The 24717-nt window shown below is 41.4% G+C and overlaps 2 protein-coding genes across 2 annotated transcripts in view; one reads left to right on the forward strand and one right to left on the reverse strand.

The window, feature by feature from the left end:
- Positions 1 to 13116, reverse strand: part of LOC131687922 (uncharacterized) — a 49791-nt gene extending 36675 nt beyond the window's left edge. Inside the window, exons 1-5 of the mRNA XM_058972018.1 lie at positions 11292 to 13116; positions 10942 to 11088; positions 9583 to 9764; positions 8650 to 9143; positions 5455 to 5725 (exon numbers count right to left, since the gene is read on the reverse strand). Coding sequence (XP_058828001.1) covers positions 5455 to 5725; positions 8650 to 8887 — 509 coding nt within the window. The 5' untranslated portion in view covers positions 8888 to 9143; positions 9583 to 9764; positions 10942 to 11088; positions 11292 to 13116. The remainder of the gene's footprint in view (positions 1 to 5454; positions 5726 to 8649; positions 9144 to 9582; positions 9765 to 10941; positions 11089 to 11291) is intronic.
- Positions 13117 to 18954: 5838 nt separating this feature from the next.
- Positions 18955 to 20520, forward strand: LOC131687584 (uncharacterized). The gene has a single exon (XM_058971674.1). It carries the CDS (start codon positions 18955 to 18957, stop codon positions 20518 to 20520), a length of 1566 nt encoding a protein of 521 aa, XP_058827657.1.
- Positions 20521 to 24717: the final 4197 nt, after the last annotated feature.

Genomic DNA, 24717 nt, shown 5'->3' on the forward strand with positions numbered 1-24717 from the left:
TTTCTGACGCTTCAGAGAAGGCTTTTGGAGCATGCCTGTATCTGCGGAGCCAGAACTCAAGGAGAAAGAAGTTTTGGTACGGCTTCTCACCTCAAAATCGAAGGTTTCCCCGCTCAAATGCCAAACTATCCCACGGCTAGAGCTATGCGGTGCACTCTTAGCAGCTCAGCTTTACGAAAAGGTCCAAGATTCCATCAAAATGAAGCTAAAAACCTACTTTTGGACGGATTCCACGTGTGTACTACGTTGGCTTCGAGCCACTCCAACAACATGGGTCACCTACGTTGCCAATCGTGTAGCAAAAATACAATCCATCACCGAAGGATGCTTCTGGGGACACGTGCCTGGAGTCGAAAATCCAGCAGACCTGATTTCCAGGGGAATATCGCCAGAAGACATCTTGGAAAATAATTTCTGGTGGAATGGACCGAATTGGTTGGGAGCGGACCCGACGAGATATCCAAAACAACCGGAGAACTCAGCCGAAATCGGAGAAGAAGAAAGACGACACACTATCGTGGCGAATTCTGCTGCATCACTGGCCGCGTTCAACGAGGACTACTTTAAACTGTTTGCATCTTACACCGACGTGATTCGCCGGACTGCGTATTGGCTGCGGTTGATTAAGCTTCTTCGTAAACCCAGGCACGAGCGAAGGGATGGTTCCTTCCTCTCTACCGCTGAACTTCGAGAAGCAGAATACACGCTAATCAGACGAGTACAAGAGGAAATGTTCGCCGAAGAGTGGAAGGCGTTGCGGAAAGGCCAGCATATGCCAGCGAAATCTCCGTTACGATGGTATAACCCATATTTATCCAAGGACGGAATTATCAGAGTAGGTGGTCGAATCAGCAAATCCGAAGAAACTGACTATGCCAAACATCCAATTCCTTTACCCGCTCGTCACGCTTTCACTCGTATGCTATTGAAGCATTACCACGAGCGCCTTCTACACGCAGGTCCCCAGCTTCTATTGGGTACGGTAAGGTTGCGTTATTGGCCTTTAGGAGGGAGAAATGTCGTTAGACAGATCGTCCACAAATGTCTACGATGTTTTCGTGCTAAGCCAACCAGAATTCAGCAATTCATGGGGGAGCTGCCAGCATCCAGAGTTACAGTTACACGTCCATTCTCCCGAGCTGGCGTCGATTATTTCGGTCCAGTTTATCTTCGACCAGCACCGCGACGGCCCGCTGTGAAAGCCTATGTCGCGCTTTTCATTTGCCTGTGTACCAAGGCCGTTCATCTAGAGCTTGTTTCGGATTTGTCGACTGATCGGTTCCTTCAAGCTCTACGTCGATTTGTCGCGAGACGAGGGAAATGTACCGACATATTTTCGGATAACGGCACTAACTTCGTCGGGGCTAGGAACAAACTGCGAGAGTTCCTTATGCTATTAAAGGACAAAACCCATCGAGAAGCGGTGTCTACGGCTTGTGCTACAGAAGGCATTCAATGGCATTTTTCACCACCTAGCGCCCCACATTTCGGAGGCCTCTGGGAGGCAGCAGTTCGATCTGCTAAAAAACACCTACTGAAGGTCATCGGTGAAAATCCGGTATCACCGGAAGATTTTACAACACTACTCGTTCAGGTGGAAGGATGCCTCAATTCCCGACCGCTAACGTCCATGTCAGAAGATCCCAATGATCTAGAACCGTTAACGCCATCGCACTTCCTTGTCGGAGCCTCGCTTCAAGCCCTTCCTGAACCCAATCTTGAAAATGTTCAGCTCAACCGTCTGAATAAATGGCAGTTAATGCAACGTAAGCTTCAAGAATTTTGACGCAGATGGCGCCCGGAATACCTGTGCCAACTCCAAGCTAGGACCAAACGTTGGAAACCACCAGTTCAAATCGAGGTGGGCAAGCTGGTCGTGATCCAAGACGACAATCTGCCCCCAATGCGATGGAGAATGGGAAGGATATACAAACTCCATCCTGGCGACGATCAGGTAGTACGCGTCGTTACCGTCAAAACAGCTGGTGGAATGCTAACACGCCCTGTAGAAAAATTATGCATTCTACCGCTACGAGACTCCGATGATGACGTCGAAGCAGAGGACAACCCATCCAACAGTCTGGTGTAATCATCGTTCCTTTCCCCACCCTGTCGAAGAGGATATTTCTGTTTCTTTATTTTTTCAGAAATCTACAATTTCTGGGTGGGTGAGGATGTTTGCGACTAACAATGATCCACCCTACACTACATCCCTGGTCAGCAGCAAACCCAATCATCGTTCACATCACCGTCGAGAGCACCAAGGTATCGGTCCAGCCTATGCATTTGTAAAGGCACAATTTATCTACGATGTGTGCATCGATGGAGAGCCACCGTGATTACATTACCCTACAACCAGTGATGCCACAAGTACAGATTTATCTAGAAAGGTACAGATTTTTGAAGCATTTTTGGTACAGATTCTGTACAGTACAGATTACAGATTTTTGTAAAAAAGTACAGAATGGTACAGATTTTTTACATGACATTAGAATGCGAGAGTCGAGAAACCTGGTTCCAGCAAATCAAAGGGATGATGTCTAAGTGAAAGCCGAGCAAATCTTCTCGGAGTGCATACACTTACTCTGAGATGCTCCAATTGAATTCCTGCAAGCAGGTTTCTCGCATTCTATTGATATTACCAGCCCCATCTCAACTTCTCGCTGCTACTGATTTCCCTGAATGAAAAATATCTTTAAGAAAAAAAATTTAAGCAACCTTGTCATTATTTGGGTACAGAATCCGGTACAGATTTTTCTATAGAACAGTACAGATAGAAAAGATTTTTCAACTCCCGGTACAGATTTAATTGTGGCAACACTGCCTACAACCACTATCATCAGCGAAAATGCCGAACTGATAACCGGCGATAAGAGAGTGAGATCCCATCATCTCTCACATACCATCAGCCGAATCTAGTCCCCTCGATCATCACCTTCCGATCTACCTAAATGCGATCGAAGAGGCAGTCGAAATTATATTACCACCAAGAACGGGCAACAGACCCGCAAGCCTTTTAATGTGTTTAGAATTAAGTCGAATATAGAGTTTAAGTTCAAATCGCATGTCGTTTTTTACCCGTCGAATAAATATGTGTCATTAATATGTTTCTATTCTAACCCGCGAGTTTTTGTGCGTGAGTGAGCTTAACCTGATATTGGTCATTACCGAAGTTTCCTTCTGTTGGTCCTAATCAACGGTCCGGCAATTTTGGATTTGGTCCCCCCTGGAACATTAGCCCTTCACCACCTAATCAACGGTCGATGTTGGACCTGGCTGCACCACTGCACAGTGGAAGAAATCCAACCAAAAAGGCAATTAATTGGAAGCCGCTGAAAAAGTATCACAATACACACATCAAAAGTTGCGGAATTTTTTAGGTAATAAAATGCAATCAAATTTGTTCACCGCACGCAACTGTGACCGGAGATACGGGGCTTCGAAGATCCGGAATGATACCGCTTTTCTTGAAATCTAAGGCCTAATTCGGAAGCCGCTGTAAAAGTACAAAGAATTATACCGTCAAAGTTGCGGAAAACTCTAGCGATCAAGATGCAATCAAATTTATTCACTGCTCGCATTTGTGACCGGAGATAAGGGGCTTTGAAAATCCGGAACAACAAATCAGAGGCCTAATTCAGAAGCCGCTGAAAAAGTACAAAAAGTTATACCCTTAAAGCTGCGGAAAGCTTTAGCGATCAAAATTCAATCAAATTTGTTCAATTTGTAATTCTTTGAAATTTTTTGCGGCTTCTGAATTAGGCCTCAGATTTGATGAATACCGATAAAGTTCCGGATTTTCAAAGCCCCATATCTCCGGTCACAAGTGCGTGCGGTTAACAATTTTTATTGCATCTTGATCGCTAGAGCTTTCCGCAACTTTGAGGCTATAATTCTTTGAACTTTTTCAGCGGCTTCTGAATTAGGCCTGAGATTTGATGAATACCGGTAGTGTTCCGGATTTTCAAAGCCCCATATCTCCGGTCGCAAGTGCGTGCGGTGAACAAATTTGATTGCATTTTATTTCCTAAATCATTCCGTAACTTTTGGTGTATATATTGTCATACTTTTTCAGCGGCTTCCAATTAATTGCCTTTTTTGTCTGATTTCTTCCACTGTGCACTGCTATCACCGCTATCGAAGACCCAGGAAGGTAAGCGGTCAGTCCCCAACAGGTATGTCGATGCAATCAAATGCTTTGCTAAAATCTGTATAAAGAGCTTCAACGTGGTTTCCGTTATCCATTGCTGTTAATGTGTAGTTAATGAATTCGAGTAGATTTGTACTTGTAGAACGCCCTTTGAAAAAACCATGTTGCACATGGGTAATTCTGTTCTTGATTTGGTGGAATAAATTTTCATTCATTATATATATATATATATATATATATATATATATATATATATATATATATATATATATATATATATATATATATATATATATATATATATATATATATATATATATATATATATATATATATATAATATATATATATATATATATATATATATATATATATATATATATATATATATATATATATATATATATATATATATATATATATATATATATATATATATATATATATATATATATATATATATATATTGGTAGAATTGTTCCTTACCGAAAAATAGATACATATTTTTTTATTTCGTCATTAGGGTGTCGCTTTCCACGTCAGACTGGTTCAAAAAATCGGGATTTCTCAAAAGTTGAAAAAAAGTCAAATGAAAGGTATTTAAGTGTAGTTTCAAGAAAACATTATTGACTTTAGAAAATATAGAGTTTTGTACCAACAAAATGCGCATTAAATGGTTTTCTTGATTTTCACTGCGAGGATCCTTGAATACTCCATGCTTTAATATTTTCATTTGAAAGATCATTCAATTCTACACATCATCTCCAAACTCTACATTTTCTAAAGTTAACAATTTTTCTTGAAACTATACTTAAATACCTTTCATTTGACCTTTAACCAATGAAAATCGGTTCAGCGGTTCAAAAGTTATGAGTTTTAAAAAAAATTCAACTTGAAAAATCTCGATTTTTTTAACCAGTCTAACGTGGAAAGAGACACCCTAATGACGAATTCTGAGAGAGTATAACTTTTTTCATGGAATTGCTGGATATATATATATATATATATATATATATATATATATATATATATATATATATATATATATATATATATATATATATATATATATATATATATATATATATATATATATATATATATATATATATATATATATATATATATATATATATATATATATATATATATATATATATATATATATATATATATATATATATATATATATATATATATATATGTATATATATATATATATATATATATATATATATATATATATATATATATATATATATATATATATATATATATATATATATTATTTTTTCATTGCTCACCATATTAACATAACACGTTGCAAAGCCGGAATGTCAGGAGCGGTATAAGCGGTGTAAATCTGGTCCATTATTTTAAGTAGAAGAATAGTGCCCTTGCTGCCTGGCACGTGTTCGTTCAACAAGCGTCTCACCTCTGGATTCATGATCTTAAGCGTTGGTTCGAATCGCATTTTTTCGTTACTACACAAATCAGTCAGCGTTAATAAATGCTGATCTTTTCCTACACGTTTCAATAAATCCTGCAGATGTGCCATCGTGATCGTATAATTACCTGTGAAAAAGGAATCTTTTATTGGTTTACTCATTCAGATCTAATCTGTTGCATTGGTGTTTCATTTTCTTGCAGAGAGCAGATCACTGGACGTTTCATTCCCACTTCTGCTCAAAAAAGGTACACAAAGGCAATCAATCGCCCCGATGTTTTGAAAAACAGCATGTGCTTTTACCGATTCGAAGGTGCTTTCCAGGATTCATTAGGCTGGCTGTGTTGTTTACTAGATGAATCGGGTCCTGTATACATACTGCTTCATTGTTCTCTTTCATCCGGAACCAATATCCCCATCGCATATTTGGTGTTGCATCATTCAGATTAGTGCGTTTCATCATTGCTTTTAATAATCGTGGATCACCATCAGAACAGTTGCTTATGACGTTAATTCCAACCTCCTTCAATTTGAATTCAATGTATTTCCATCGTCTGAGGACAGTTTCGTGATCAAAATTAGTATCAGCACATGCATAATAAATACAGAACGGAGCTGCTCCCTGTTGCATCGGGGTAGCTAGAATCATATAGGTAAGAGTTCCTACTGGAAAAGTTTCCAAGGCTTGTAGCATGTGTTGTGCCGATTTCATTTTTAATTGACTCATCATTGGCATGTCATTGTAGTCAAAAGAAGGGATTAAACCTGATATGGAATCCGAGCGGGGATCGTATCCTGGTTTTGGGACAATACTAGTCGCATCTTCACTTAGGCACACTACAAACGGCAAACCATACGATTCTAAATAATGTTTTAGCGGTTCTACTAACAGTACTCCTTCGGTCGTATTTGTTGTATTTTGACTTATGTGTTTACGCAATACGGAATGGCTTATGGAATGTTTGTTTGATGCTCGGTACTTGTTCTTTTGTTCTTTTGATGATGCTGAAGGGGGTCGTCTCCAGTGTGGAGACTTTCCCACACCTTCCAACAGCATCGTTATGGTTGTTTCCCATCCAACTGGCTTAGCGGATATAAAGGCGGTAGATTGTCCATTTATTCCACGTGTCACATTTCAGACCAGGGGCCTAGTATTTTGTATGGTCAGGTGGCGCAGTCATCGTTTAATGTCAGCCCACCCCCACACGCCCTCCTGCTCTGAAATGCAGCAACTACCAGTGGGGTGGGAGTTAGTGTTGAGTTGTGTGGCTAAATTATGAAGCAGTTATGTAGGAATGATAAAGTTGATAGTGGAAATGTATTTTGTACTGCGTTTTTTTTTCTTTCAGTCTTACCAGAACAGCGCCGTTTTCTAATCTTACAACTTCCATTGTATTATGTTCACTCCAATCAGTCTCACGTATCGTTTTGGGTTGTTTATTTCGGTGTTAGCTTCCGTCGATGGGATATGGGAAAATAGAAACGGGAAAAGGCAATTAGTAAAGTGGGATTTAACGAGTTGTACTAGCTGCGCAAGCTAGCGGGTTTGTATGTTCTCAGTTGAGGTTATAAATTCGTACTAGATTGAATGTAAGTTGTCATAGAGAACAGACATATGAGCTAGGGTGAGTTACTTTACAATTAAAATGTCAAGGCAAAGGATAGTTAGATGGGGTTAGAACGCAAATATAAGTTATTTTTAGTATGCGTGGATAATGTTAGGGTAGAGTGAATTGATCTATAAAGAGGGAGAATGTAGGTTTACTATACTATCGAGTGAGTGAGAATATATTAGCTACAGAAAGAGATAGGTATAACATGTATCTAGACTACTTTTGGGTGTTTGGCGATGTGGTTCGCGTGGATTGGATTTCTTCAATCCCTGAGTATAAAGATTGTTGACCGAAGCTCACCGCCAGGCCCACGGGTCAAGCAAGGATAGATGAAGATAGAATGCAAGTATGGATTATTTTTAGTATGCATAGATAATGTTAGGGCAGAGTGAATTGATCTATAAAGAGAGAGAATATAGATTTTCTATGCTACCGAGTGAGTGAAAATATATTAGCTACAGGAAGAGATTGATATTACATGCATCTAAACTACTTTTAGGTGTTTGACGATGTGGTTCGCGTGGATTGGATTTCTTCAAAAACTACGTGTTTCAGTTTATTATGTTAGGCTAATTGAGCATTAACTAGTGGCTGAACGGTATGTTTAGGAAAAAGGTTCCATCCATAAGAGATTGTCGTCCCTGTTTCTGAAAACAGCAAATCCGATTCGTTGTAGACGAGTGTTACTCGCCATCTTCCAGAGCGACAGTTCTAGCGAGTTAAGAGATAAAAACACCCACCTTCAGTCTGATCATCTCTTATAAATGATAGTCCATTGATCCGAATCGAATGAATCGATCACTATGCTCAAGATCGAATGAGTTCCCGAACAGCTGAGCCAATGTGTCCCCCATTCGAAAGTGGAAACATCCGCATCAGCTGCCCGCCAAAACACTCGATCCAGTGACTATTATTCATGGGATTCAGAGAACAAAGAACCAGCACTCGCTCTGATCTCCCACTCTTATCCACCAATCAAGAGTACGCGCCCTTAGTAGTAACTATTTCCTACTTTCATGAACTCGTATGCCAAAATATCTTTTTTCAAACTTTGTATACCGCATTCCTTTAGGGCGGTACATCCGAGATCGTAACTGTAGATTTGTGTCCACTTTCAGTAGTGGCGCATCAATCCCAAAATCCAAACTCCCCGAATCCATTGCAGAACCTACAAGATACAGTCGAAAGCGTACATAAATTATAACTATTTCAATATGGGGTGCATTACAAGAAACTAACATAGGGTCTAGAACTGTTGTTGCTTTTCCATTTTTCCTAATGTATTCAAACTAGTGTTCTGATTCTTTTTAATTTTTGTCCTTTTCAATTAATTTCAAAATACTGTGCAAAATGTGTGAAAAAGTACTGTGTATGTTATATGTTATCTGTAATTTGCTGAACTTAAAATAAAAGAGCCCACATTTACACTGTAATCCTACCTTCATTGTGTATTTTCTGATCTTCATCTATCTCCAGAAGTTCATCTAATTCCTCTTCATTATTTTCTTCTACTTCATCGTGTAGTACAGCGGAATCAAACTGTTCTGAACAGGAAGCAAACAGCCTCATCGATTTATCGATCGACGAATTTATTGACTCGTCGGTTTCATGCAAATCTTCTTGCTGAGGTTCAGTATTGCAATGTATTCGATCTTCAATGATATCTCGATTGGACATTTTGATTGACTAACGTTTTCGGTAACGCAACTCCCTTGGGAGTTTGTAGTGGAAGTTATCGAAGTGCTTTACAAAATTTCCAGTCATCCAACAACCGTCGGGGTTCTTTGAAACTTTCAAAAAATTTTGCTTCAATCCGCTACAAATAGGAAATTTAATATCAGCTGAAAATCTTCCACTTCCAACAGCGATAACTGTTGCCTGAATATTCTCTATTTTAGCGAGAAATTCGCGAAACACATCATTGTCAAGTTGTCTGTAGAATTTTTAAAAACAATTAATAGTTACTTTCAAATATTGAGTGCTAACAGGTTGATTATAAGTTGTGATAAAACGCTTTTATGAAATTTTTAAAGGGGAAAAATGCAAGATGTTAGACCGCTACAAATTTGGCCAATTTAAATGGTAATTAGCTGCACACAAACAATATACCAAATATGAGTTTTACAGATAGATGTTATATATATATATATATATATATATATATATATATATATATATATATATATATATATATATATATATATATATATATATATATATATATATATATATATATATATATATATATATATATATATATATATATATATATATATATATATATATATATATATATATATATATATATATGAGCATGAGCATTAGAATTAATTATAGAAAAGAAGTATTCACTTCTAAAATAATTTACTTACGGTAAGTATGATGCGAATTTGTGACGGATTTTGTCTTCCAGTGTCTTCTTTTCATTGATGCAATCCACCGTTGTATTCAAGATGGTGTTAGTGTTCCGAATTGTGCGATTGGCTGTGTTGGCTCTAATGTATTTTTTTACTCCGTTTTCGGCAATAAATTCGCACAGACTCGTTAACTGAATCTTTTCGGAATGCAAAAATTGAAATTTTTTTGTACATCTTGTTCAATTTCATTAAACATATCTGGGGTTATCAATGCGATGCTCCGATTACCACTGTATTCCAGTAAGTTTAAGATCTCTTTAATTCTTTCCGGAACATGGCCGAAAGGGGCAGATCACTCTAATGGCGATTTCGCTTGAACCTGAAACTGAGTCAGGTTCTAACCCCAACCGCTGTCAGTTCATACATTTTGACAGCAGTTGGGGTTAGGAACTGACTCAGTTTCGCCTCAAACAAAACCACATAAGAATGTATAACAAATTTTCATCAAATTAGAAAAAATGCATTTAATTTTCATTTTTGCATCAGCCTTGCGCTCCCTCGCAGAAAAGTTTGTTCAACAAACGTCCTACGCTGATCCACTTTGTTCGACGTTTTGTTAAATGTCGGGCTAGTTTTTCTGTAGGGTTTTGACGTCTTACACGCAACGCAAACAACATTGCACGCAACGCAAAAACATTGCACGCAACGCAAAATACATTATGAATTTCTATTTTGATGGAAATAAATGCATTTAATTTCGCTGATTTTTAAAAATGCATCACAAGTGATCTGCCCCTAGGCCGAAATCCTTCTCTACAGCATCCCAGAATGCGATCTGTTAGGAAAAAAACAATTTCAGAATTATTCTGCATTACAACGGATGACTTTTTTCGAACGAAGGAGGTGGCACACTCAATAAGGTCAACAAAATCAATAACGCAAAACCAATGTACTCCGCTACACCGGTGCACTGCCACTGAAAACGGCAACAGATAAAACAATGAAATGCTCGCGAAATTGTATTTTCATCGTAGACAAATTACCTGGAAATCCATCTTCAAATCTAGTCTCTCTAGAACACTTCTCGATCGTTGCGGAACCGGACACCACAACCGTTGGCCTTCTTCCGTGTACTTCTAGTACTTTTCTCGGTCGTCTTGGCGATGCTCCACTTTTTGGAGGTGAAAATCTGACGAAGAGGAAAATAATTTGGAATTAGATGCGTTTCAATAAAATGAATCAATCTGTAGCAAATCAAACAAGTCGATAATGGGGAATTATACAGCGGTAATCAGAGCATGCTGCTATGGAAGCATAACCATGAATAAAAAAAAATACCTCGACTTCTTCCCAAGCGAATAGAACGAAATATACCTTTTGACGATTGAAGTTGAACTTGATCCGAATGGATTCAGAACTTTTCCTTGCCACAAAATTTGACCAGGTACTTGAGATTTGAAACGAAACGCTTCCCGTGCTTCGGCCGTATTATGTGATGCACCACTTTTTGGAGATGAAAATCTGAGAAAGAGAAAAATGATTGAGGATTAGATTTAACAAAATAATGAAATAATTGAATGCGTGTAGCATGTCAAACAAAAGTTAACATGATTATGAGGAATCATTTCCCGAATGCAGCGGAAATCAGAGCCTCTGCTGTGGAAGCATAACAATGGGAATGAAATTAAACCTCAACTTTGCCACGTGATTAAAACGAAACATACCTTTTGATTGGAGAACTTGGACGTTCGTGTCACTTAACGTTTCCGGCGCACCGTATCACGATCGGAACCACAAATTTATGCGACCTCAAACGAATTAAAAACTAAAAACAAACGCGACTCACTTACCGTGCTTCCGATCTCAGTTACTGTACGATTCACAATGGCTGCCACATTCAATACTATGACATATTGATGGAGTCTTCATCAATATGTCAATCCGATTTACATCATGTCATTCCATTTATTTTCTTAAACCATCAGTACTTTGTCAATACTCTCAAGTACAAACAATTGTAACTTGCGTATCGCTACTGCCTAGCAAATATGAGACTCCCTTTCTCAACGTCTCAGGGTCGGCATACGCTCGTGGCTAATCGCGGTCAAGAAAACACCTGATCTTTATCCTCAAGCAAACACAACTTTTATTTCGCTTTTCGTCGACACTTTTATTCTTTTTCTCCCACTTTCTTACTGGCTATCTCCTACCTTAGCATTTCTTTATTCTTCGGTTTTCTTCGGGGCCCCTTTTCAACTCCAGTCGTTGTCGCTGCCACTCCACCACCGTACTCCACTGCTTCACTCCGTTGATTCTGCGGTTCCACACGGTGTTCTACGGCTGCCGCACGTCGCTCGCTACCGGTCGTCTACGCGGCCTCGAGTGTTTGACGATCTCGAGCTTCGACGAGGGGTTCTATTCGTCGGCTATGCCCGGTTTCCCGCGTGAGTATTCGACGGTCGGACACGGTAGGGCTTTCTGGGTTCACAGGGGTTATACACTAAAACCACGGCTTCAAGGTATAAACTACGGGGTCCTGCGAACATAATGGGGGATGTCAAAATGGCGAATTGGCTTTGGGGGGACGGTCGAGGCATCACATGGGTTAGTTTAGGGGACGGTCAATTACCTGGAAGTCTGGATTCTCCGGTTAACTATCCAGTTCCTTATTTCTGCTTTTTGCCTTTCTCATATAAAGAAAGGCTATGCAATCACTGTAAAAATCGACTTTTTAACGGAGGCCCGGAGGGCCGAGTGTCATACACCATTCGATTCAGTTCGTCGAGATCGGCAAATGTCTGTGTGTGTATGTGTGTGTGTGTGTCATTTAAACTCACATAATTTTCTCAGAGATGGCTGAACCGATTTTCGCAAACTTAGTTTCATATGAAAGGTATAACGCTCCCATAAGCTGCTATTGAATTTTTAGTTGATCCGACTTCCGGTTCCGGAGTTACGGGTTGAAGAGTGCGGTCACACAGCAAATTCCCATATAAACTGGTACCACCATGATGTTCAAATGATGTAAAACATATTAAAATTGATGTAACATTACTCTAGTTTGCGGGTCTGGATCACTAATGATCAATCAAAGTAGCTTTGACCACATTGGCCACCTATGACAGTTCATGACGCCCCCGGGGAACCCGCCAAGTTCCTAAGCTAATATCACACCCATTCCCCAACGAATTCTCTACCGATTTTTACAAACTTGATTTCAAATGAAAGATACAGTAATACCATTGACTGCTGCTGAATTTCATTCTGTTCTGACTCTTGCTTCCGGAGTTACAGGGGTGTTAGTAAGGATGCACTGGAATTTCCCATATAAATCGGTACAATCGTAATACCTCAGAGGCTAAAAACTATTGAAATGGTCACCAAATTACTTCTAATCGCAGATCTAGATCACTGATTGCCAATCAAACATTCTTTGAATATATTGTCCACTATCGACGATTCCGGAAGTCCGGAATTCCGGGCATATTCCACAATTAAAGTCACATCGGTTCATCGGTGAAGACTGAACCGATTTTCTCAAACCAAGTCTCAAATGGAAGGCAAAATATGCAGTTGAGTATTGCGTCGCCGCCCCTCCCCCCCGCCTTGCCCTTACACCTTCCTCCTTCATCACTCCCCTCTTCTTGGACCACTCTCATGCCCGCATTTCCTTCATCCACCCCGTATACCGAAATAAGATGATGGATTTCTGACGCATCCTCCACTCCCACTCTACTAACCCCCATTCCCTACACGTTCAAACCCATTCCACCAACCTTTCCAAATTATAATCACATGAAGATAACATTGAACTCATGCTTATTAAGCTAATTAAATATTATTCTTTTGCCTTTCTTATATAGAAAGGTTACGCAATTGCTCCAAAAACCGACTTTCTAATCGAGGCCCGGAGGGCTCTCATATAACATTCGACTCAGTTCGCCGAGATCGCAAAATATCTGTGTGTATGTATGTATGTATGTATGTATGTATGTATGTATGTATGTATGTATGTATGTATGTATGTATGTATGTATGTATGTATGTATGTATGTATGTATGTATGTATGTATGTATGTATGTATGTATGTATGTATGTATGTATGTATGTATGTATGTATGTATGTATGTATGTATGTATGTATGTATGTATGTATGTATGTATGTATGTATGTATGTATGTATGTATGTATGTATGTATGTATGTATGTATGTATGTATGTATGTATGTATGTATGTATGTATGTATGTATGTATGTATGTATGTATGTATGTATGTATGTATGTATGTATGTATGTATGTATGTATGTATGTATGTATGTATGTATGTATGTATGTATGTATGTATGTGTGTGTGTATGTGCGGATTTGTTAACAAAATGTCCACATCGGTTTCTCGGAGATGGCTGAACCGATTTTTACAAACTAAGATTCAAATGAAAGGTATAATATTCCCATAGGTTGCTATTGAATTTCATTTTCAACTGACATCTTGTTCCGGATTACGAGTTGAAGAGTATGGTTACAAAACAAAATTTGTTGATTTGTCCACATCAGTTTCTCGGAATTTTCTGAACGAATTTTGACAAGCTTGATTTTAAATGTAAGGTCCATAAGCTGCTGTTGAAATTTGTGTGGATCCGAGTTCTGGTTCCTGAATTACAGGGTGATACCTACGATCACGCAGCAAATCCCAATTCTAACGAATTCTGCGATGAATGTAAATAGGTGAAATTTTTACCAAAATGTAAACACAACTGTTGAATTTGTAGATCTAGGTCACCAACAGTCATTCAAAGTCTCTTTGGCTACACTGGCTACCATCGACGGATCCGGAAGCATCCAAATTCAGAATAACGGTTATATTGGTTTCTCGAAAATGGCTAGACCGATTTGATCAACTTATTCTCAAATGAAAGGTGTTGCGTCCCCGGAAACTGATATTAAATTCCATCTCCATCCGACTTCCGGCTCCGGAGTTACGGGTTGTGGAGTGCGATCACATAGAAAACTCCGATTCAAACCGATACTGCGATGAATGCAAATAGGTGCTCTTATATAGGTTGTTTGCGAGTGTACTACTTCACCCTGAAACCATTTATGCACCCCTCGACCGCTACACCGTTTTTTCCCTACTGAGAAGAAATCGCCGGTTCACTGTACTGATGTAAACACAACATAAAGTACGATTACCCAGCTGGCCGAGAAATGTCATCGGTCTACTCACACATCGGAGCCAGTACGAGTAAACAAATGCAGCTGAATTGCATCATCATCATCATCATCATCGGTAGGACTGGAGGGATAATCTCTCGACGACGGAAGCAGAGGAAACGAAGCCCTGGCGCACCACCTTTGCTGAACTTCACCCCCTGGAGCCCCCGGAATAGGAGAATAAAGGAGAAAGGCGCCAGCAGTGCATATTCGGCGAAGAAGCTGCTCGGTCGCAGCAACCAATTCAATGTAAAGTGTAATGTATTGATTTGTCATATTGTGTAAGAATAAATGTTAATTAAATGTGAAAATATAGTGTGAAATGTAAAGTGTTATCGGTATATGGCTGGTGTTAAGCTTATTTATGTACAAGTCCCTGAATCCTTTGCCGATTGCCGGAAGGTATCAAGTGTCTGCCGACAAGCTTTGCCATCGTCAGGAAACGGGAATTAAATTCGGATACAGTCCACTAATCCAATCGAAGGAAGGTAAGGACCAGACTCCAAAACATTGGTCCTTCGAACCGGATCCCGCACGAATCCAACCAAAAACCCATCCACCAAGAGGGCAGAAGGTCGCCATTGCGAATTCATCCAACGAATTCCTGTTCTTACAAGAAGCAAGCCAAGCTGTAACCGCCATCGCAGTTTCAAAAATCCCCTGGGTGCTGGAGCCATAATCATTAGCTGCGCATAGGAGTTTCGAAATTAGGATTACAGTGAAACGATTACTGTTACCTTCACTTGTGACATTTATTGCTACATTGCACATAATCAGGATATTTCACACTTCATTCCGCTTATTCTGTGACCGGGAAGAGTCACCAACAAGATCATCGCAGAATCGAGCCAACTGTATTTCACATCGTCGGCACCCGTCGCAAAAGGAAACCATTCCGGAATGGGCGAATTGCCCTGGTTTGTCCAGGTAATTATACACTAAAGTTATGTCCAGTCGCTGCTGGACCACTCAATAAATGCTACATGGTTTCCTTTCCTATTTCGATGATGTTTTGCCGCAATCATATTGGAGAAATAACACCATCACTGCAAGTTATCAAGGAAAATTAGCTTAGACGAATGAGACGTATTTCAACCAACTTACCATTAAAATTCCCGACTGCAACTACATCCTACGCTGGTTCACTTGGTGCAGGAGCGACCGTTATCCTTCCAGGTCAGTTAATTGAATTGCACCACTTGTATATGTCCGGCCGAAGCTGGAATCTATTGCCATACTACATAGCATATTTCACTCCTCTCTAAACACTGTTTTGATCGTGATCGATGTATACATACATAAAAACATTTACAAGCATATGAACAAGGGGCGCGCATAAGTGCATTATTGTTTCACTGCTTCCTACTTTCGGAGCATCGGTGTGATCACGAGAAAATCCGGCACATCGTTTTTTCATGAAATTTAGCAGCGTTACTGTTTTGTCAGGTCAGTTAGAACAGTATATGTTCAGCCGTAGTTGGACCAACAATTTTACTACATAACCCTTTTCACCTCTCCCGCGAAATCTGGATCCGCATGAAGTATTTAAATTACTCGTACTTCCACAATCATTTGGAGCTGCATCGTTCGAATATTTCTGAGGGACATAACTGTAGAGAAAGCGGAAATTCCTGTTTCTTCAGGTAAATAATAAAAACAGCTCTACAGTATATGCCCATCCGAAGTTAGGAAACAAGCAGAATATTACACCTCCGTATTATCTTCCCGTTCTGTCAAAGTGAAATTGTGTTACAATGCCGCCGACTACATCATCGAGTGCTAAGAAGTCACCGGCGTTGCGGACGCTGCAAACCAAGCTGAGGTCATACCAGAATATGTTCAGGGATATCTGCAGGTTCGCCGATTCTCTTGGGGTAGAAGCTACAGCCAGCCAGATGACAGTTCGACTGGAAAAACTTGAGGAGTTGTGGGAGAAGGTGAACGATGTGATCTTGGACATCGAAACACACGAAGACTTCGAAGCAGAGGATGACGCCTAGGCTGAGCAACAGTCGGAGTTTTGAAACCGCTACTACCAGGTGAAGTCGGTGTTGTTAGACAAGATCAAGGAGCTAGAAGAACCTGCTATCCTGAATGCCTCCATCCGGGGACTCGACATGACACAACAACCCACCATAGAGCATGTGCGACTCCCACAAATCAAGTTGCAAACCTTCGACGGCAACATTGATGAGTGGTTGAGTTTCCGCGATCTATACACATCGCTCATCCATTGGAAAGCAGATTTACCGGATGTCGAGAAGTTTCATTACCTGAAGGGATGTCTGTCAGGAGAAGCTAAGGCGCTTATTGACCCGCTGTCGATTACAAGGGCGAATTATCAGGTCGCATGGGAGACGCTAACCAAACGCTACAACGACAGTAAAATCCTAAAGCGGCGTCAGATTCAAGCGCTGTTTAAGTTACCTAATCTGGCTAAGGAGTCGGCCAACGAATTGCAGTCTTTGTTGGAGGGATTCGAACGTGTTGTTCAGACCCTTGATCAGCTGGTACAACCCGCCGACTACAAGGATCTTCTACTGCTAGACATATTAGCTTCGCGTCTAGACAGTGGAACCAGGAGAGCTTGGGAAGAGCATTCATCCACCAAGGAGCAGGATACGGTGAAGGATTTGACCGAATTCTTGCAAAGACGGATCAGAGTACTGGGAGCATTGCCAACTAGACCCGTTGAACCCAAGGTTGTCGTACCGCAAACGCAAAGGAAGCCATTTGTAGCGCGCTCTAGCCATAGCGTCGTACAAAATACAGGAGGACGGTGCATCGCGTGTTCGGAATCCCATCCGCTTTATCAATGTCCAGCTTTCCAACGTTTAGCAGTATCCGCCCGCGAAAAGGTGCTCCGCAACCACTCCTTATGTCGCAATTGTTTCCGGAAGGGTCATCTGGCTGCGGATTGTTCTTCACGATATGTGTGCCGTAATTGCAAGGGCAAGCACCATATCTTGGTATGTTTTCGGACGGACGGCGAAGGCGGTAAGGAGTCAACCACTAAGGTAGCAAACAGTTCCGGGAATTCCAAGGAAGGGGAATCTAGGACCAGAATGGCCAGCACACCATCGGCTGTTTCATCCAACATGACTGGTCAGCGCAGCTCATCGGTATTACTAGCTACGGCCATCGTCTTAGTGGAGGACGATCAAGGAGGTAGTTATCAGGCAAGGGCTCTACTGGATTCGGGTTCTGAATGCAATTTCATGACCGAGCGGTTATGTCAACTGATGAGTGTTCAACGGCGACGGTCCGACGTATCTGTGTACGGGATTGGGCAATCCAATACCAAGGTCAAGCATAAGGTGACAACAACAGTCAAGTCGCGAGTATCTGCTTTCTCGCGGAAGATGGAGTTTCTTCTACTACCGAGTGTCACAGCAAATCTTCCGATAGCCAACGTGGATATGACGGGATGGGAAATCCCAACTGGTGTGGAGCTAGCGGATCCAGCATTTTTCAAATCCAAGGCGGTTGATTTAGTGCTTGGGATCCAGTACTTCTTCGCATTTTTCCATACCGGGAATGAAGTGCAGTTAGGCAAGGGCCTTCCTACTCTAACCGAGTCGGTATTCGGATGGGTAGTTGCTGGCACGGTTGAAAGCTCGCTAGAAACCCAACGTATAACCTGCAATATGGCAGTCGGTCTGGAGGAAATATTGACTCGTTTCTAGTCCTGTGAGGAGATCGATTCTACCTCAACTTATTCGCCTGAGGAAACACGCTGCGAGGAGTAGTATGCTAGAACTGTACGAAGAGGAACGGATGGCCGATACACAGTCTCACTACCAAGGGATGAAGTCGCACTGGCAAGGATGGGCGAGTCAAGGGACATCGCATTCCGGCGGCTAGAAGCTTTGGAGCGCAGACTGTCGAAGGATCCAGAGCTCCGGAAACAGTACAACCAGTTCATGGCGGAATATCTGGAGCTAGGCCACATGCGAAGGGTATCTGTGACACGAGATGAGGAAGGCAAACACTGCTACTTACCTCATCATCCAGTGGTCAAACAGGAAAGCACCACAACCAAGGTCAGAGTGGTCTTTGATGCATCGTGCAAAACTTCCTCGGGAACGTCTCTAAACGATGCACTATTGGTGGGACCGGTGATTCAGGACGATCTCCGGTCAATTATTCTACGGAGCCGAACCAAACAGTACATGGTGGTAGCGGATGTCGAGAAGATGTTTCGACAAATCAAAATCGATGAAGGGGACATGCCGCTTCAACGAATTCTGTGGCGTGTGGATGGTAACGAGGAGGTCGGGACCTACGAGTTAACTACGGTCACATATGGAACCAAGCCGGCTCCGTTCCTTGCAACCAGAACTCTCAAACAACTGGCTATGGACGAGCAAGCACGATATCCACTAGCGGCAAAGGCCGCATCAGAAGATGTTTATATGGACGACGTTTTATCTGGTGCTGACGCAGCAGAAGCAGCGTTGGAGCTGCGAATCCAGCTGGACGAGATGATGGCCAAGGGCAGATTCCGTCTGAGAAAGTGGGCTTCCAACTGCCCGATGGTTTTGCAAGGCATACCAGAAGAAAACCTGGCGATATTGCAAACGGAAGAAGTCCAGCTAGACCCTGATCCCGAAGTACGGACCTTAGGACTTGTGTGGCTTCCTGTTGATGATGTTCTGATGTTCCGGTTCAAAATACAGGAACTGAACCCAGTTGGTCAACTATCGAAACGAAAGGTGCTGTCAATCATTGCTACGCTATTCGATCCGCTAGGCCTGATAGGAGCGGTAATCACAACTGCAAAGATTTTCATGCAGTTGCTGTGGTGCCTGAAGGACGACCACGGAAAGAGCTTGGGCTGGGATGAAGCGCTACCACCGAAGGTCGATGCAGACTGGCGAACCTTTCATTGCCAATTGCCACTGTTAAACGATCTGAGAATCGAGAGATGTGTGATAAAACCCAGGGCTATCAAGGTTGAGCTGCATTTCTTCTCAGATGCGTCGGAACGAGCATACGGAGCATGCGCATATGTCAGGAGTGTGGATTCAACGGGAGGCGTTCGTGTAGTATTGCTTTCGTCCAAATCCAAAGTGGCTTCATTGAAATGCCAATCCATTCCGCGATTGGAATTGTGCGGAGCCTTGATGGCGGCTCAGCTTGCGGAGAAGATTTCCGCGGCCATTCAGATGGAGGCACTGTTGGTTTTTTGGACAGACTCCACCTGCGTTCTCCATTGGCTCAAGGCAACACCCTCGATGTGGACTACATTTGTTGCAAACCGTGTGGCTAAAATCCAAGCAATTACTGAGAACCATACTTGGCAGCACGTTCCAGGTATCCAGAACCCGGCAGACCTTATTTCACGAGGATTGACTCCAGAGCAGATCCAGTGTAGCAAGCTGTGGTGGAAAGGGCCACCTTGGTTTCAAGAGACGTTCGAAACATGGCCAAAACACCAAGTAAGGACAAGCGTGGAAGACGCGGAAAAAGAGATTCGTCGTACAGCAGCACCCTGCTCACAACAACAGGAAGAGTTCGGTACCTGGTATGTCAGGAAATTTTCCAACTTTATCGATTTAGTAAGGCGTACAGCTTATTGGTTACGATTGATAAAAATCCTCAAACGAACGGGAGATTCTAAAATGTGGAAGGGATTTCTAAAGACAGCAGAGTTGGTGGAGGCGGAGCATGTGTTGATGAGGCTTATCCAACAGGAAACCTTCAGCAAGGAGTGGAAGGCGCTCACAAAAAAATGAAGTGGTAGCTAGAAATTCACCGTTACGATGGTTTAGTCCACAGTTGTCAAAGGACAGTCTTATCCGAGTTGGTGGGCGCTTAAGGCATTCGTCGGAGAATGAGAATACCAAGCATCCAATAGTTCTCCCAGCCAGGCACCAGCTTACCCGAATGCTATTGGAGCATTATCACAAAAGATTGCTTCATGCAGGTCCGCAGCTTCTCCTTGGCACAATTAGACTCCAGTATTGGCCGCTTGGAGGTCGCAATGTAGCTCGACAGATCGTCCAACGCTGTCACCGTTGTTTCCGAGCAAAACCGAAGCCTACCCCACAGTTCATGGGGGAATTACCCAAGGCGCGTGTGACCATTTCACGACCATTTTCCAAAGCCGGAGTAGATTACTTCGGGCCAGTCTACGTCCGCCCAGGACCGCGTCGTACTGCTGTGAAGGCATATGTAGCAGTTTTCATTTGTCTCTGCACTAAGGTAGTCCACTTAGAGCTAGTGACTGATTTGTCCACCGATCGTTTCATGCAAGCTTTAAGACGATTCACAGCGAGAAGAGGAAAATGTTCCGATATTTATTCGGACAACGGGACAAATTTTGTCGGAGCCCGCAACCAGTTGAAACAACTATTAGATCTGATACGGAGTAAGGAGTATCGTGAAAAAATGACACTCGGATGCTCCAAGGAGGGAATACAGTGGCATTTCAATCCTCCAAGCGCTCCTCATTTCGGAGGCCTCTGGGAGGCTGCTGTAAAATCGGCAAAACACCACCTACTACGGGTTCTCGGAGAGAATACAGTGTCATTTGAGGATACGAACACACTTTTAGCCCAGGTGGAAGGCTGTTTAAACTCGAGACCGTTGACAGCCATGTCCGATGACCCAAACGACCTCGAACCCTTAACGCCGGGACATTTTTTAATTGGAACATCGTTACAACAACTTCCCGATCCAGACTTGTCAGCGGTACCGCTAAACAGATTAAAACAATGGCAAGTTGTTCAGAAAAAAATGCAGGAGTTTTGGAAAAGGTGGCGATTAGAGTATTTAGCGCAACTACAAGCAAGAACGAAACGTTGGCAGCCAGCAACTTCGATCAGTGAAGGACAATTGGTTGTCATTCGAGACGAGAACCTTCCTCCTATCCGTTGGAAAATGGGAAGAATCCAACAAGTGCACCCTGCGGACGATGGAGTCGTCAGAGTAGTGACACTGAAAACAGCGACAGGAGTTTTAGTTAGACCAGTGGAGAAAATATGCATTCTACCATCATCGACGGCAGAAACAGAAAGTGGTTCCCAGTAGTTGGAAATATCGACGCTTCAGTACGGTGTGCGAGAGGTTTTTCTTTCTTTTCAGAAATTTCAGCAATTTCAGGGAAGGTGAGAATGTCTGCGAGTGTACTACTTCACCCTGAAACCATTTATGCACCCCTCGACCGCTACACCGTTTTTTCCCTACTGAGAAGAAATCGCCGGTTCACTGTACTGATGTAAACACAACATAAAGTACGATTACCCAGCTGGCCGAGAAATGTCATCGGTCTACTCACACATCGGAGCCAGTACGAGTAAACAAATGCAGCTGAATTGCATCATCATCATCATCATCATCGGTAGGACTGGAGGGATAATCTCTCGACGACGGAAGCAGAGGAAACGAAGCCCTGGCGCACCACCTTTGCTGAACTTCACCCCCTGGAGCCCCCGGAATAGGAGAATAAAGGAGAAAGGCGCCAGCAGTGCATATTCGGCGAAGAAGCTGCTCGGTCGCAGCAACCAATTCAATGTAAAGTGTAATGTATTGATTTGTCATATTGTGTAAGAATAAATGTTAATTAAATGTGAAAATATAGTGTGAAATGTAAAGTGTTATCGGTATATGGCTGGTGTTAAGCTTATTTATGTACAAGTCCCTGAATCCTTTGCCGATTGCCGGAAGGTATCAAGTGTCTGCCGACAAGCTTTGCCATCGTCAGGAAACGGGAATTAAATTCGGATACAGTCCACTAATCCAATCGAAGGAAGGTAAGGACCAGACTCCAAAACATAGGTATACTTACCAAGGGTAATAATAATGAAAGACATTTCCATAATGTTATATTGTACGAATCAGCTATTAAATCATAGTTTGGAGAAATGAGAAAGACACAATTGCACCTCTAGGTGGATTAAAACAGGTTTTTTACTTCACTTCACTCTTTTTTAATTTAACACTCAGCTTCACTTCTCTTTATTTCGACTTTTATTGCACTCTTCTGGCTTGACTTGAAAATTTCAACTTTCCTCGTCGATAGTTACCAGGCAATTGAACTCCGGTTTTGATGGTTATTGACCTCATCTCCTCGACCGTTGACCCTTTGGTTTACCAATGAATTCCGCCCAAATCCTCTATTATCGCCACCCCCAATGGCCACCTGTTTGCTGAATCCGGCACTTGGTGGTGGTTTACGGAAATTGTGGCGAGTTTTCCTGGCTGCGTTCTGGCCTTCTGACGGTGTTCGTCTTTTAGACACTTCACAGATCTTTTCTTGACATACACAGATTCAATAAACGTAAACTAAACGCGACAATCTCACAAATCTTATACAGAAACAAATACACTGGTTACACTCTCCCCCTGCTCGGGTAAAAAATATTAGTGAAGCTGATATTTTTTTAAATATGTTAATACAAAACAAATACACAAGAAAAATCGAAAACACGCCGCGTACCTCTGAACCTGAATTATCACAAATAAAAATTAACCACATATCACACTTCATCATTTTTTTTTAATTTATGAATGCTGTTAAATTATCAGAAATCCAGAAATAAGCGGGGCAAGGGGTAGCATTTCAAACAGAGCTAAGATGAGTCGGGGTCATAAGGCTTCACCGTCGGTTACCCAACTCCGCGCTATTTAAAGGATAAACCCGTACTGACCATCAATATCTTTCGATTCCGGTCTCCAACGAACTCATAACACTGTTTTAATAAACCAACATTGATGAGAAACAAATTAAAATTTTATGAATAACATTATATACAGTTAAATTTACAATAATAGAATTAAAAATAATGAAATAAGTTTGCATGCATTTCTTTATACATGCATAATACTATATAATTTAAAATAATTTCCGGAAATATATACACAAAATTATCACATTACAAATTAGCGCTCGCGTACGGTACGTGATTTATTTCATCACGCGTGAAACGTTTCGTTTGTCGGAGTTGACCATTTAATCTACTACTGCACTCTGATAGCGTTATCATCTTTCATCGGTGTGTGCGAGATACGGAAGATCGAGCTGTCACTATCTTGTCGAAAGTGGCTATTGTAAAACGTGGTAAGTGTGCAATGGGGTTTTATTTAGGAAAAATTTTCGAAAATTGTGCATTTAAGAAGAATTTTATCAATTTTGGTGACTTTTCGTCGACGAAGTCTGGCCAGATGATCATTATTATTATTTTAGTTCTCTTCGGATTGCATTTTTTTCTTGATTTTCCTAAATAGAAGTCCATTGGGCAAAACATGAGGAATATATGCGGCTATGCAGGTAAGTAGCCTATTCACAAAAGGTTTTTTTCTATCCTGTTCTGTATTTCTAATTTCTCTTCTGCTTCCGTGTTGTTGATTTATTGAATGTATGATCTATTGAAGGTCTGAACGCAATCTTGTGCCTTGCTTTCTATCTCTGCCTACACACAACCTCACACTTGCGGTACCTTGCAATAACCAATTGAACTGCAACCTCAACGAATTGTTTACAACGTTGCATTCAAGTTGATCAATTGCACCCGAATGCATTAGAGTGTTGGGCTCTAAATGAATCAACTCCTCAATTCTCTCTGGATTTAGGGTTAAAACTTTTTGAAATCTTCTTAATTCACTATTCTCCTCTGATGTTATTCTAAATTTTCTTTGCATTACATTTGTATGTTGTTTCTGAGAATCCGTTCTCTTCTTGTTCCAGAATTATGCAAACGAGAGCTAATGAGTGTTCTACCCAGGTAACCAACAAGCATTAGTGTATGCAGTAAAGTAGCGTAAAATTTGCATTCCGGATGCTTCTTGCAGTATGCTGGCATTCGTTATGCATAACTGTTGTTAATCAGCATTTGAAAAACTGTTTAAAAACTTCTTGCCAGTAAGCAGCATTCTGAGTGCACAACAGTAGTAAAAAAGCATTTTCATAGCACAGCAGTAATGTAGCCGTA

Source organism: Topomyia yanbarensis, chromosome 3 (assembly GCF_030247195.1).
Source record: "Topomyia yanbarensis strain Yona2022 chromosome 3, ASM3024719v1, whole genome shotgun sequence".
Lineage (NCBI taxonomy): Eukaryota > Metazoa > Arthropoda > Insecta > Diptera > Culicidae > Topomyia > Topomyia yanbarensis.